This window comes from Neovison vison, chromosome 4, assembly GCF_020171115.1.
Source record: "Neovison vison isolate M4711 chromosome 4, ASM_NN_V1, whole genome shotgun sequence".
Lineage (NCBI taxonomy): Eukaryota > Metazoa > Chordata > Mammalia > Carnivora > Mustelidae > Neogale > Neogale vison.
Window position 1 is genome coordinate 33,393,813 of NC_058094.1, and position 16,000 is coordinate 33,409,812.

The following is a 16,000-nucleotide window of genomic DNA, read 5'->3' on the forward strand; positions in this document are numbered from 1 at the left end:
TCTCTTTACCTCTGCTGCTGTCTCTGACGGTGCTCAGTGCTCTTGTCCCGTCTGTGCATTTTGGAGATTGTACTGACAATTTTAGAAATAATTCTAACTTGTCTACAGTTAGTGTTTCCAAGTTGTTTATTGTCCACATCAGGCCACTTTCAAATTGAAAGGCTACACTACTTGTAATTATTCTGGCACTACAGACAGAACCAGAACAGTCCTGGACAGTACATGATATATAGACACACTGTCTGTAATGAATTAAATTCACTTAGCGTGTGCTGAGCACCTGATGTGGACCTTACGCCAGGAAGGGTGAGAGTGAGCAACGAGTAAAATATTCTTGTCTCAAGGAACTTATTTAATGGAGAAAATAGACATGTACAAACCATACCTCTAATATTGTCTTCAAGTGGTAAATCCTATGATGAATAATAAGCATATTAAGTAAGGTGATGAATTTATAAAAGGCCTATGTATAGTATCTCATAAGTAGTAAATGACAGTATTCATTTTTCTTATTTTATCATGAATAACACCAAGTACTGAGTTTTATTTATTCATATGAATTTTGAGAATTCATGTGAACTATGAGAATTATTTCTGATTGATAATATATTTTTGGTTCTTATGTTTGGGAAAATTTATTTCTCTTTCTAATCTGTTCATTTTTGTCTTCCTCCTCCTCAAATCTCTACTGAGAGAGTTAAGTGTTAATCCTTTTGCTGGTTCTTACACCACAGAGTTTGGCATAAGAAAACGTAAAGTATCAAAGAGTATATACTAGATGATTTTAAATGGGGGAAATTATTGGATACAATTTTATTTCCTATATGTTTTTTATTTAGAACTTCTCATTTTCTAGAATTTTATATATATGATTATGATAAAGGAGAAAAGACAAATAGTATTTTTGTAAATCTAATAGTATGTGAAAATTGTGAAATTACATCCTAGAAACTGCCAAGTAATTTAATTGTCTATGTCGTGAAAGTAGGAAGGCAATTTTAACATTCTTTTTTAAAAATGTCTAGATCAAATGTCTCATGTTCTTTAAATGTCTAAACTTTTCAAACACCTAAGTTACAGCTCATCTGCTGCATAGAATGAGACATTTTTTAGGTTAGATTGATTTATAACAAGACCTTTGCATAAATTAAATCTACCTGACTTTTTAAATTTATCTACTTCAAGCTGAATTTTACTCTATCATCTGTGATACTTATTTAAGTCAATAATTCTAGAAATAATTTGATTATGCCCTCCCTAGTAATTAATTCCAAATCAGGATTTTTATTCGTTTCACAGATTTTATTTATTTATTATACAAGGTTCATTAAACATTTAGAAAACATGGAAAAAGAGCAAAAAAATTAAGAAAGCTACCCATTTAACCCTGCATTAGTATAATTCATAATATTTTAATTTGTCCTTTTTCTATGTATACCTTAAAAATAATTGCATATCCATTAAAATAATAACTAATTTTGTCTTCTGTACTTTCTATTTAACATTTTACAGACTACATTATTTTTCATAACCACTGTTTTAATGCCTGTATAAAGTTTCCATTCAGTATCTATGTTGTAGTGTTCTTAAACATATCAATGGATTGTTCCCAATGGGTTTTCCCTAGTCTCAGTCATGTTACAAGGGATATATTAATTTGTATCTTGTCTTTTATTTCTAAGACTTTTCTCACAAAGATTTCTAGAAGTGGAAATTACTTTATCAAAGATGATAAATAATTTAGAAACCTTTTCCTAGATAGCTTTGAAAAAGGATTGTATCAGTTTACATAGCTATCTGCAATGAGTGAGAACACTTTCTTGGGTATGATTGTGTTTTTCTATAATTTAACTTTTCTTTTAGTATGTTTCCATTGAAGTCCAACCTTTCATTTTCCCCAGACTGTTCAGAAATGTAATTGTTTACTTCTCTTTTTTGATTTTTTGATTCATGGCCTAGAGTTGTGACATTACAAAGAATAAGAGAATGAAATTGGCTTTCTTACATATACGTTAGGCAAAACTACCTTGAAATTGAAAGGTTTTTCTCGTTGCTAATAGGAACAGATGTTGGAGCTTGCTGCTTTCTCAAATAGAAAGCTTTTACATATGAGGATTAACATGTTATTCCCAATTCATCCGTGACACAGCTTCAGAATGTTCCTACCTTAAAACATCTGTACCGAGGTTAGCTTATCTTGAGACTACTTTATATTTAACATGGACTCCTTTGTCAGGCAAAGACATATTTCTGGGAGCAGAGAAAGAGAATATCAAGATAGGAAAGTTTCTTTCTTAATCCTTATTTATATTAACTGAATTAGCAGAGTATATAAAGTAAACTTCAAGTAGTTTTTAAGTGTTGTTTGCCCTTTTGTTTTGTCAGAATTTTTATCCTATGAAAGTCATCATCATGGCAGCTGGGTGGCTCAGTCAGTTAAGCTTCTGACTCCTGGTTTCAGCTCAGGTTCTGATCTCAGGGTCATGATCTCAGGGTGCTGGGATCATGCCCCAGGTGGGACTCCCTGCTCAGCTGGGAGTCTGCTTGAGATTTGCATCCTCTGCTCCTCCCTCCACTCACCCATGCACTTGCTCTGTTGCTCTCAAAAATAAATAATTAAAGAAAGTCATCAGAGCACCTGGATGGCTCAGTTAGTTAAGAATCTACCTTCAGCTCAGGCCATGATCCCAGGGTCTTGGGATCAAGCCCTACATTGGGCTCCCTGCTCAGTGGAGAGCCTGCTTTTCCTCCTCCTCTGCTGTTCCCCCTAGTTGTGTGCGCTCTCTCTCTCTCGCTCTCCCTGTCAAATAAATAAATCTTTTTTGAAAAGTCATCATCTTTGTGTTTGTGTATTTGCATTTTACAGTTTGTATTTTAGTACTCAGAGACTAGCACACTGCTGATCCTATAAGCCTTTAAAATAAATATTAGTTGTGGCCTTTTTAATTAGGATATATTATTTTCTAAATTGCAATTATTTTGCTTACAAATTAATTAGTAATATTTTGCATTAGTGTGGAGCACTATAGTAAAGTAGCTTTTGTTTTTAGCCACTATTTTAGGCTTAAATACTATAATGTGGTATTTTGAAGTATCCCTGGAAGATCATCCAGTTTGATAATACTTTTATTATCCTAGAATTTTCAGATCTTCTGAAAAGAAATAAAGCCTATACTATAATTATTTAATAGCAGTTTACAGTTATTTTTTAAATATAGAGAAGTTGCATGAATTAAACAGCAGGTATAAGTGGTCCTTTGTACCTTCCCTATGTGATTTTAATATTATTTTCAATTACTCAGTCAAATACTGGACCTCCTACTAAACTTACTAAAAAGAATTTCACCAGTTCTTTTGACCGGTATTAAGTGGTGTGTCTTTTTCCCGTGTTTTAAATGAAGAAAGGGAAGAAAGTTTATTATATTTTAGGTGATACCGACCCCATTAGGGTGTTTAGGATTTCAGAATATGAAAAAATAGAACATAACATAAGGCCAAGAAACTGTCCTTCAAATGAATAAAGTGAGTAGAGAATACAAGACGAAGCACATTTTATAAAAAATAATACACATAGCTTAAGACACTATTAATTTTTAAAGGCATTGCCTGTATTGAGAGAGTTTATTTATGAGACGCTTAAGCTTCTGGAGTAGAGCGCTCCCTGAAACTTTTAGAAAAGAAAGTAATGCTAGCATCATAATTTACTGTATTGTACTTTTATAAGTAACATTACATAGGATATAATTAAGTATTACTTACAGTGTTTTATTATACAATAATATATTTTATATGAAGCATAGTTCTATGTTATATAATCATAGTATTTCATGTATTATCAAGTCTGTTGAACAACTGCATATTTATAGCAAGATTATTATATGGTGTAATTTTATATTATTATAAGAAACAGTAAATAAATTCAGTGTCAGGAAGTAAGTATGAGCACCCGGACCATGGGCAGAACAGGTGGTAATGTGACAGCAGCGTGTGAGGCTTAGATGGTGGAGGTGAAACTCACCCACTCAAGTGCGTAGGCCAGATCCAGCGAAGGTATAACACGTTGCATTCAGACATTTGACATTTTCTTTTCTACTCTGTAACTCTGAGGATAATTCTTCCTACTTTGAGAATAATTCTTCTAAGTGTGATAGCATGTTAATTGTGATTTTGCTAAGGCCTGACTTTGGATTGGATGTACTACACAGCTTTTGTGCAAAAGCCAGTCACTTGGTGGAGGAGCAGAGTGGACTTTGGATTCCAGGGGACTGACTAATAGCTCCGTGTCTGTTAGAGCTCCTTTGTCTTAAACTACAGTACTGGAAATACAGTATCCAGAACAAAGTAGATGGAAGTTGTTGTTCTTCTTCTTTTCAAGATTTTACTTACTTGAGAAAGAACACAAGTGGAGGGAGGTGCAAAGGGAGAGGGAGAAACAGGGAACCTGGTAGGGGGCTTGATCCAGACCCCAGGATCGTGACCTGAGCCGGAGGCAGACGCGTAACTGACTGAGCCACCCAGGCACCCCTGAGTTCTTCTTTACTCCTCTTTTAAACACTCTCTGGACAGTATGTTTATTTCTGGGTATCACTCTTGAGAAGACACTAAGACTAGAATTCACCTGGAAAAAGATGCAACGTATACTAAAAGAACTATGTCAAAAGTGATTTAAAAAATGGCTTAGAAAATCATGAGCGTCAAGACGAATTTATGTTTGCTCAGGTGCTGATTTTTGCTTTGCTCCTTCTATTTTCCCACAAGAATCACAGTAAACTTCAAAATTAACATTTTTTCCCATTCAGGAAATAGAAGTAGTAGCTTGCTTAGCATTTTAGTCTTCTGTAGTGCTTAAAATTGGGAAATAGAGGTACCATTATCAATAGTTTCTATGCCCTTACAGGAAAATAATTGCCATTTCAGGCCCTTAGGAAAAGGTATAAAAGGTTGAATCTTCCACCATTTACCTTATCTTGTGCTTTGCTGGCAAAATTCAGAATTACTCTTACTACTTAGAAATTTTAGGATAAAGCTGTTTGGATAGTTCTATTAAGGGCACCCTCCTTATCTTAGTCATATTGTGCTATGACCCTTTCAGAACTGGAAAAACTGTGGGGTTTTCTTTTTTTCTGTTTTTCCTTCTTTTTCTATATTTTGAAAAATTTAGTTTTTTGAAAAATATATTTTGAAAAATATGTTTTTCTATATTTTAACTTTTTAAAAATATATATTCTATTTTACTGCCATGTCACCCTTGATCATTGTTTGTTCTGAACTTTAGTGGCCCTCAAGAAACTAAGGGGTTACCTGCCTTGATTAGAGTCGAAGACCACATGAAATATTTTGGTCCTCAAAAAACATTATTTAAAATAATAGGAATAAATATATTGCTGCATTCATTCTTAAGTATCTGTGCTAATGCAAAGGAATATTCATTTAATTATAAGCAGCTAGATGTAGGATTTCCTGCTTAAAGTAGAAATGTGTGACTTCTAGTAACAGGTTTGAAAATACTGAGAGTCCTGAGGGTGAGTGATAGATTTAATATAAATTTTCCTGCTTGTACTGATCTTACCTTTAAAAAAAAAAAAAAAGATTTTATTTATTTGTTTATTTGAGGAAGAGAGTGAAAAGGGGAAAGAGAGAGCATGAGAGGGAAGAAGTCAAGGAAGAAGTCCTTGCCGATCTGGGTGCCCAACGTGGGACTCGATCCCAGGAGTCCGGGATCATGACCTGAGCCAAAGGCAGTTGCTTAACCCAACTGAGCCACCCAGGTGTTCCTGATCTTACCTTTTAAATAACAATTAAAAACCTTCCCATCTTAGACTAGTAAATATTGCTATTAGAGTGTCAGTAATTGGTTCCATAAAAGGGGAAGTTCAGTTTTCAGACTTCCTGAAAATGTTGGAATGAAATGTGGAGTAAATCTAAGGGATCACCACCCATGTCCAGTCTCCTTCTCCTTCCAATGCTGTCCACCCTAATTGTGCTGACGGTTCTGGCATTTACACTGTGTGGGAGCTCGGCTCAGACACCAGGTGTTCAAGGAGTCTAGGCAATAAAAGGTCAAAGAAATTAGGACACTGGGACGGGCTACAAACCCAGTCAAGTTGCAAGAAGAGAACTTTCAAACTGAAGTTGTTTCTTCCTAATGGCGGACTTCTTGTTTTCTGTGGAAGTTGCTGGGGCTTAGCTGTGTCGTAGAGGATAGCCTGACAGAGGACCAATCTTGCTCTTCATTCATCTTTGGATTCTGATGTTCTCGAGACTTGCCTATTGTTCTCAGTGGCCCATAGACTTCATACTCCACACGCTTGCTTTCTAGACTCTGTCTTAACATTAAGAATACTACCATCTTCTGGGGCACCTGGGTGGCTCAGTGGATTAAAGCCTCTGCCCTCAGATCAGGTCATGATATGATCCCAGGGTCCTGGGATCGAGCCCCACATCGGGTTCTCTGCTCAGCAGGGAGCCTGCTTCCCTTCCTCTCTCTCTGCCTGCCTCTCTGCCTACTTGTGATCTCTTTCTGTCAAATAAATAAATAAAATCTTTAAAAAAAAAAAAATAACTACCATCTTCAGTTAGTCCTCCAGCCTTTCCTGCTTTTCCCCTTCTCTGTTCCTCCTTCCTTTGAAATACCTCCTCAGCCTTCACTGCCCCCCCCTTATTGCTGCTGTTCTTCCCCGTGCCCCAGATATCTTGCCTATAATTAAGTCCTGTCTGTACATTTTTCTTACTAAAGTTGGGTCCTGAAATACTCTTCCAAAGAAACCAAGAAGTAGATTAGTCCTGTCTTCAGTCACTACATAGATTTGTAGCAAATAAGAATCAGTCTTGACAAGTTTTAAAATCTTTTCTCTTTGTGTTAATACAGGACCAAGAGAACGTTTTTACAAAATAAACTACTTTTATCTTCCCTGAAATTCTGTTGAGGCAGCTCCTGCTGTCTTCCTGATAATTATTCCAAATGTCATAGGGAATTCGCTAGGGCAGTAGTGTGTCTTAGTGGCTAGGACTGCAGCTCCTGGAGCCTGTCGCCTGGGTTCAAATCCCAGTTGTGACACTTCACTAGCTTTTTTGTGATCTTAGGAAAATTGAGTTCTCTGTGCCTCCATTTTTTTTTTCTTCTCTGTTAAATAGGAATAGGAAGAGAATTAAATAGTACTAAGAATTAAATAATATTAAGAATTAAATACTAAGAATTTAAAGAAAGTACCCGAAGGTGCCAGGGTGGCTCCGTCAGGTAAGCATCCGACTCTTGATTTCACCCCAGATCATGACCTCAGGGTCATGAAGTTGAGCCCCACATTGGGCTCTGTGCTCAGCAAGGAGTATGCTTGAGATACTCTCTCTCCCCCTCTGCCCCTTTCCCCTACCCCTCTAAATAAGTAAACCTTTAAAAAAGAAAAAAAGAAGTACCTAACACAACAGCATTATCATTATTAGTAATGAGATCCACAAGCCTGACCACACACTCCTCCCTTTGATTGTGTGCACGGTCCTTTAGCTCATGAACCATAAACCTCTAACTTGCAACAAGTCAGGCTTGTGCACCATACTTAACCTTTAAGTTTCAAAGTGCTGCCCTTCTCCTTACACTAACTGGACCAGTAGGTGTCGGGTTTTCATGCTAATCATCTGTCTGCATATCCTAATTTTCCATGTCTCAGTGCCTGACATTTCTCGTTCAGGCACGGTTTTTTCCATATATCATGTGATTTCCTCGTCAGCCTTCAGAATCTTCCTTCTCGAATCCTAAGTCCCATTCGGTAGTCACCCTTTGCTGCTGCTTTATCTAAGAGATGGCACTTTTTTTAAGTACCTCTATTTCCATTGGAATTAATTTCTTCTTGCAAGTGTTTTCAGCATTTGGAATTGCTTTTGTATTATCAGCCATAATGGAGTTAATATTTATAAAACACCATACTCTGAAAAAGAAGACAGTCAAATGATGGTGACCACCACTGACTATAAAGCTGTCCTTTGCTTATAAACAGATGGAGCATGCTCTTGCTCTTGTTAGATAGTGGAACTTACATGAAGGAAAAGTTTACAGGTTAGAGGAGCTTCTTAGCTGACGTCTGTGCCTCACCAGTTTCTTTCTTTGCATCACATCACTTCTTTTCATAGTAGCCTACGTTGGCTTGACTGGTTTCTACAGAACTGGGTCATTAAATTTTTCTGATTTGGAATGTGCTCTTTCTTTACTCTGGCTCTGCCTACTTCCGTTTTGTGAAAAAATGCTGTGTTAATAGTCAAGTAAGCCCTCCCTGTTCTATACTTATATAATGCAGGTTTTTTGTAAGTGTGGCTCTTTGTGTCTGTTTAATAATTATGCCCATATGATGCATTGTTTATAATGACTTTAAAGTATACTGTATCATTCAGGACAATATTGTTTTGTATGTTCTTATAACTATTTATAAGTTTCTTGGATTAAATGAATAAGCATATCTCATTCCAAAACTGCAATTTCCATGAGAGCATGAATTCCCTACATGCTCTTTTCATGTGTCTTTCATATGTATTTTATGTACTTCAGTGGTCAGTACAGCATAGTTGATTTTTCTTTGCATTTCAGTTTTATGGCTTATTAAAACCAAAGGCAAAAGGTTCCATGTCATTTTCAGTCTAGGCTACTTATAGTCATAAAGTCTCAGCTCTTGTCAGTTTTGAAAAGAAACCCAGTTCTTCATCTGTAGAACAGGAAATTGTCGTTTTGTTTCCTTTTACAGGTAGTTTGGTTCTAATCAAATTTCCTTGCCTGCTTCTTTTTTTCCTCGGGCTTTAAAACCATGAAATCTCAAATTGAAGGGCAGTTTCTTTAACATTATTTTGAAGTCATTCTCTCCTCTCCTCTGCCATGTGTCCTGTGAAATAGCAGTTGTTTGAACACTTCCTATTTTTTAAATGATTTCTTTAAATTTGATAGCTATAGTCATTAATCTAGCTTAAAACCGTAGCTCTTTGCTTTCCTTTGAGATTAAGAAATAGTATCAGGTTAAACCTGAAGAAGTCTTGAGTATTTCTCAGTTTTGCCATTTTCTGAATTATGCAATGAGATCTTTGTATTCTAAACCTGAAAACTAATATCAAAATCTTATTGAGAGCACCATCAGAGAATCTCTACCTATTCATTCCTCAGTTAATTCTCCCTTTCTTAATTGATAACAAAGAGGCTAAGTTAAAAGCTGTATATATTTAGTGTAGCTTTTGAGTATAGCTTAACCACTAGCATTATAATAATTTCAATTTTTCATTCAAGTTGTCCTCTTAGAACCACTATGAATTAAATAGGCTTTTTAGAGCTAATTAGATAACCTAATCACTACATAATTTTATGGAGAAGATGCTGTCCAAGTGGAAAGTTGCTGTCTTTTGAATTGGAACCTCCTTAACTTGGGAGTTTCTGTTTCTAGAGTTACAAGAAATTTATCAAAGGTAGATATAATGGATTATCATCATCCAAAATACTTGAATGCTTCTTTATGTCTAAAGAGCAAATTAGGTAGATATGTTTTTTGTAGATATTTCTATTCCAAGAACCAAAAGTTGATACTGGTTGTTAAGAGGTCTATTAAGGAAGCGAAATGAACAAAGACTAAAATATAATCATTTCTGGAAAACTGACAATCTGCAAAATTAAACACTAAACTAAACAGAGCTTATGAGAAAAGTAGTGTTGGTGCACATCACTTACAACTCTGTAGCTTTGTAAGGATAGCCCTGATAAAATAGCCATCAAAATGCTAACAACAGTCAGTTATCCCTGACACTTACACCTAGAATCAGTCCAGACTTTGCATCCATATCCTCTGGGCTTCACACTTACTCCTTGAAGACATTTGCTTCTCTAATGGGGAACAGTTTAATCAAAAATAAAAATATAATTCAGGACACCTCACTGACCCAGTTGGTAGAGCATGCCACTCTCGATCTCAGGATTATAAATTCAAGCCCCACATTGGATGTAGAGATTACTTTCTTTTTTTTTTTTAATATTTTATTTATTTATTTGACAGAGAGAGGGATCACAAGTAGGCAGAGAGGCAGGCAGAGAGAGAGAGGAGGAAGCAGGCTCCCTGCTGAGCAGAGAGCCTGATGCAGGACTCGATCCCAGGACCCTGAGATCATGACCTGAGCCGAAGGCAGCGGCTTAACCCACTGAGCCACCCAGGCGCCCGAGATTACTTTCAAAGGAAAAAAAATAATAACATTTTATTTTTTAAGACTTATTTATGTATTTTAGAGAGTTTGTGTTTTGGTGAGCTGGGGCAGGTGGTGGGAGATAAAAGGAGAGAATCTTAAACGAACTCCCCGCTGAGCATGGAGCCCCGTGCGTGGGCTCCCAACCCTGAGATCATGACCCACGCTGATACCAGGAGTCAGACACTTAATCAAATGAGCCACCCAGGCACCCCTAAAAAAAGAAAATCTTTTAAAAAAAAACTATGTAGGGCATCTAGGTGGCTCAGTGGGTTAAGCCTCTGCCTTCAGCTCAGGTCATGATCAGAGGACCTGGGATCGAGCCCTGCATTGAGCTCTCTGCTCAGCGGGGAGCCTGCTTCCCCCTCTCTCTCTCTGCCTGCCTCTCTGCCTACTTGTGATCTCTCCCTCTCTCCATCAAATAAATAAATAAAATGTGTGTGCATATGTACATACTTATATAGAGATTTTTATATATGATTATGTATAAGCATTAGAGAAGGAATGGGTAGAATAAATGTAGGTAAAAGAATGTCAGGTTTGGTATATCCCAAATTGGGAGTATAGTCAGTCTGAAAGGATGACATTCAGACTAGTAGTATTACAGAAACAGTTTTGTTGCAAAACAAAAAAAGATTCACTTTCTAAAGCACTGTTTTGTGGGTATATATCCCAACCTTATCCTTACCCTACCTTCCGCCTATGTCATCAGATAACCAGCTAACTGGTGGCATAGTTTCTCATTCTTTCCAGAGCGTGATGGTGCCCAGTATGTATTAAATGAATAGTCACTGCCTCTTTCTGCTTAGTCTGAACACATCTCACTACAGCATTCCAGGCCTTACTACCAACCAGTCTGACTAGGGATCATGTGCTGTTATTTATTGACACTTTATTATAATCCAAGCAGTGTGCTAAGTCCTTTACCATAATAGTTGTATTTAACCTTTGTAACAAACACTAGGTGGTAGGTATGGTGTTTTAATCCCTATTTACAAGTGAGGGGATGGAGGCTTAAGTATTGTCAAAGTGAATAATCTCACCCATATCTTACATATAAAATATAAAATGAATAACATTAATATAAATATAAAAAACTAAGAAAAATTGAAATTACAGTTGATGGTATGTACTTGAGCTGAAGGGTTACGATGAGTTAGGAATGGGGAATCATTAGAAGACACTGAAATAATGAAAAAATAGAGGACTCAGAAAAAGTCAATTGGAAAATTGGGGTAGATGTTACGAGATAAAGCAGGCCTAAGAGGTGAGGAAGGCAGTATCAGTGTTTAATTTGGAAATTTCTCATTTTAGTTGCTCTTAAGGCCTGAGTTACTTACTATGCTTGGAAGTCCTTAAAATTGCCTGTAATTTTTTTTAAAATATTTTATTTATTTATTTGACAGACAGAGATCACAAGTAGACAGAGAGGCAGGCAGAGAGAGAGGAAGGGAAGCTGAGCAGAGAGCCTGACACGGGGCTCAATCCCAGGACCCCGGGATCACAACCCGAGCCAAAGTCAGAGGCTTTAACCCACAAAGCCACCCATGGCCCCAAAATTGCCTGTAATATTAAAGTAAATTTCCCTTTTATTTGAAGAAAGTAAAGTGACTATTCCTTTAACGAACTGACGCCTAAGACAATAAGGTTTCAGAATATACGATAAAAAGAAAGATTTGGGAAATAGACACTGTTCTGATCATGTTGAATTTGAGGTTGGAATGTCCAGTGGGCGTTTGATTATGTAAACTCTCTGGATTAGAGATCTTCAACCCATGAACTGTAGAGCATAGTTGAAATTGTAGGAGGGAATGAGACCTTCCATAGAGAGCGAGGAGAGCAGAAGGCTTGGGAATGAACTGCAAACACCAGCCTGCCAGAAGCTGGCCAAAGAGTATGATCTAGAGCTAGAGAACTAACACAGAGCAGTCAGAGGTAGGAGGTAAGCCAGAAGAAGTGACGTCAGCAAAGTCAAGGTACAAGAGTATCAAGAAAAAACAAATCCCTCTTAGATACGCCAGAGGGATCAAATAGGATGGGGATGAGCATCCCTTTGATTGAGCAGTAAGGTCAGTGATGGTTTTGCCTGCTAGCAAGGCTTTTATGGAGTGAAGAATTGAAAGTCTGGTTTCAGTAGGCCAGAGAGAAAATGAAAAGTAAGAAAACAAGGAAAAATTTATGAGTACATCCTGATAAGCCATCAGAAATGTAGTAGAAATATATCTTGATGATGGGAGATGGGGATGGGCACGATTTAGGGCCAAAACAGACCTTAGAGGTATTCAAGTAGCAACTTCTTATTTTAACACACAAGGAAGCCAAGACCCAAAGAGGTTTCATAGCTTACACTATGACAAAGCCAGTAAACAACAGATAGCATCTAGATTTTATGATTCCAAATCTACCTATCTATAGATAGATCGCTAGATCTATCTATAGATAGGTAGATACCTATCTATAGATCTATCGATCTATCTATAGATCGATAGATCTATCTATAGATCTATCGATCTATCTATATATGATAGACCTTAACCCAAATTTTTAACCCAAAGGGACAGAAACTTTCTTAATGGTTTCTAATGTTAATCTTACTCTTTTGGCATTTGAATTTACTCTTTCTTAAATAGAGTAAGGAAGAAGTTATGGTTGTTCTACAGTATATTTATCTACATGCCCAATGTGTAGCAAGCACATGGAAAAATGTGTTGATAAAAAGCCACCGGCTGGATTTGAAACTAAATGCCAAACTCAGTCACGTCACATGTTGCAAATGTGCAAAGTTAAGTGTTCATAACCAATTAAAGGAGCAACATGATACTATCATTTTGTTTTTAAAGTACTTATTGAATTAGAAATGTGAAATACTAAATCTTAAAATATCCATTCTTATTTATGGCTGGTGTATCTTATTCTTGGGCCGTTGTATGAAAATAAAATAATCACAATAGTATTTTTGAGCATCCATATCAGAACATAACATACTTAGTTTTTGGTGTAAGAGCACCACCTATGGGTTTCTCAGTATTCAGGGGGTAGAAATTTAAAACAAAACCTAATGAAATTCTTCCTGGCTTTTCCCCTGAAGGTACTCTATTCATTTATTTAAAGGCTAACAAATTGTGTGCTTTGCCATAAGTTATTCCTTCCTGGTTTTTTGTTTAGTATGCTACTCCCAAATGCTTTGGCAAGAGATAATGAAGAAAGGAAAAGTTCTGACAAATGACTTAGGATATCTTTTCTTTAATTATTATCATGATAATTCATTAAATTTAAAAGCAAACCTCTAGCACGTCATTGTCAATAAGCTCACATGTAGATAAATTTAGTCTTTCTCTAAAGTATCATCAAAATTTTTAAAAAATTATAAGGGAAATTTTACTCTTAATGAAAGCTAACCAAAAATAATTGGAAGTTTCAACTCTGAGTGGGCAGTAAGATGTGTAATAGGCTTTTGATATATTATATCCTTGAAATATTTTGTGTTATGGGTCTGTTCTCTAAAAGTGATTGAAAACAAGATCCTTTTGGGGCTATGTACCCTAATTCTAGGGTAGATGCATTTAAGCATGAACAGTTTTTCTTCAGTAAAGTATACTTTCAAAACCTAGATTGCACTGTTTCTTCAGGGAATGGGTTATCCTATGGAAATAAGGATTGACTCCTTCAGCAATAAAGCTTGCTTTATTTTGATCATTATAGATAAACCTTTTTAAAATTGCATAGTATGCTTCTTAGCATTCTAACCTTAATTGAGTGGATTGTAACCTCTGTTACCAAAAAAAAAAAAAAAATGCCATTTTTACAAATTGTAGTTATAATTATACTTGTCTATCTATTAATGGGGTGAACTAATTTTTAAACTAACAGCAGAACTCCAAAAGTATCGAAGTTCCAGCCACATACTACAGTTTGCGTGCAAGGATTCCTGTACTCACTCAGTAACTCTTTTAGCTAGGTATGACTACTAAGTGTTATGAAAGGAGAGTCTTCTCTCAGCTTTTGGAAGATAGGCAGTATTATACATGTTCTGAGCCGTCATGGTTATTCACTTCAGCACATACTCTTTTTTTGTTCTGAAAATTGCCCCCATTACTTCTGGTAACTGGCTCTGGACCCCGAGCAGCTATTTTCCTTACTTCTAATTTGCTGCTTCTAATCTGCTGCTATTTTAAAAATCAAATAATCTAATATGTTGAAATTACATCAAATAAGAGGTTCTAAGGTTTTAAATTTTACTGAAAGCTTAAAACATTCATCATGTATTTTTTTGGACTCCAATGACTATCTTTTAAATTGAGGGAGAATGAATTGTCACATTATCTGCTGACCTCTGGATAGGTAAGATGTGAATTATATCACTCTGTGAGTTCAAGATCATGCAAGGAGAATAAACCAGGAAAGTGCTGGTAGGAGTTTAAGCTTGTTACTGTATTTCTTCATGATATTCAGATATCTAATCACATAATGATATTGTAGTCACCTTTTCAAGCCTTTATTTTTAAAATAATTTAGGATTCATTTATCACCCTGTAATAAAATTTAGAAATATTAACAGAATAAATTAAAGAACTGCTTTGCAGTACTTTTGAGGTATAGTGCTTTGTGGTCTTGATCCAGTCACCCACTAGCTTTGTAACAATCCGGCATCTTGCTATCATGTTTATATGTGCTTTTTGTTTTTTATTTTGCTCAGAAGACTCTTTATATAATAGTTTTTTAATTTAAAGTGTCCAAAAACCAAAATGGTACTCTTAAACAACAGTAATTCAGTAAACATTGAACTTTATAGTTAGTTTGTAATAAAGAAAATGAATTTAAAAGGTGAGTTTTGAAAAAAGATAGATGAATCAGATGATCAATAGCCATGGCTAAAGCTAATAATCCTGACTTTTAAACTGTTATTCAAAGGCCCAATTTGAAAACTTTCATGCCTCCCCAAAATGTGTACTTAATTAGAATGAAATACTTTGACTAAAAGGGAAGAAAATAAAATATCTTATAAATAATGAAAGATACTTAAGGTTGATGATGGCATATTTTATTGCGTATGATTTGATGTCTGATGTGTGGGTTGTTTTTTGGGTTTTTTTTTAATAAACACTTATTTACTTAGTGCTTTGTTTTAAAGTATAATAATTAGCTAAGATTGCTTTGGCTTCTTCCAGCTTGTGGAGAGACTCCAGAACAAATTCGAGCACCAAGTGGTATAATCACAAGCCCAGGCTGGCCTTCTGAATATCCTGCCAGAATCAACTGCAGCTGGTTCATACGGGCAAACCCAGGGGAAATCATTACCATAAGGTAATTCTGATAACCCTTCTGAATTACTATATAATATTACAAATATAAATTCAATTTCCAAGTATCCATCACTCAGCATGCAGTTATATAAAAGATAATTTTCTAAAAATGTAATAAACTATAGTTACTAGTACCATATTAAGGCTCGGAATAATGGTCCGTCCTTCCCGTACTATAAGGGTATGTGTTCTGAATATTTTTCTGATGGTTGTAATGGATTTCCACTGAGCCATCCATATTCTTGTAGATTACCTTTTAACAAAAGGTGCACATTTGTAAAATAGCTTATTAGGATCAAGAGTGTAATCTTTGGCTGTGGGACAAATAAACAGAACTCACCAATCCACTTGGAAATCTAGCCCGTAACCTTAGTCTTATTAGTAGAGTCCTCTGTCTTAACAAGCTAAAACATGATTGTAGTGTTTACCTGTGTATATGTATGTATATAAGACTTGAAACAAGCTGATAATGTGTCTAGAAAAATCTCTTTTATAAC

At 35.8% G+C, this 16,000-nt stretch overlaps 1 protein-coding gene across 2 annotated transcripts in view; it reads left to right on the plus strand.

Moving 5' to 3' along the window:
• LRP12 (LDL receptor related protein 12) overlaps nucleotides 1-16,000 on the plus strand; it is a 73,275-nt gene that overhangs the window by 37,520 nt on the left and 19,755 nt on the right. For both annotated transcript variants that reach the window (XM_044245105.1, XM_044245107.1), the window contains one exon: nucleotides 15,369-15,504. In XM_044245105.1, the coding sequence (XP_044101040.1) occupies nucleotides 15,369-15,504 (136 nt within the window). The remainder of the gene's footprint in view (nucleotides 1-15,368; nucleotides 15,505-16,000) is intronic.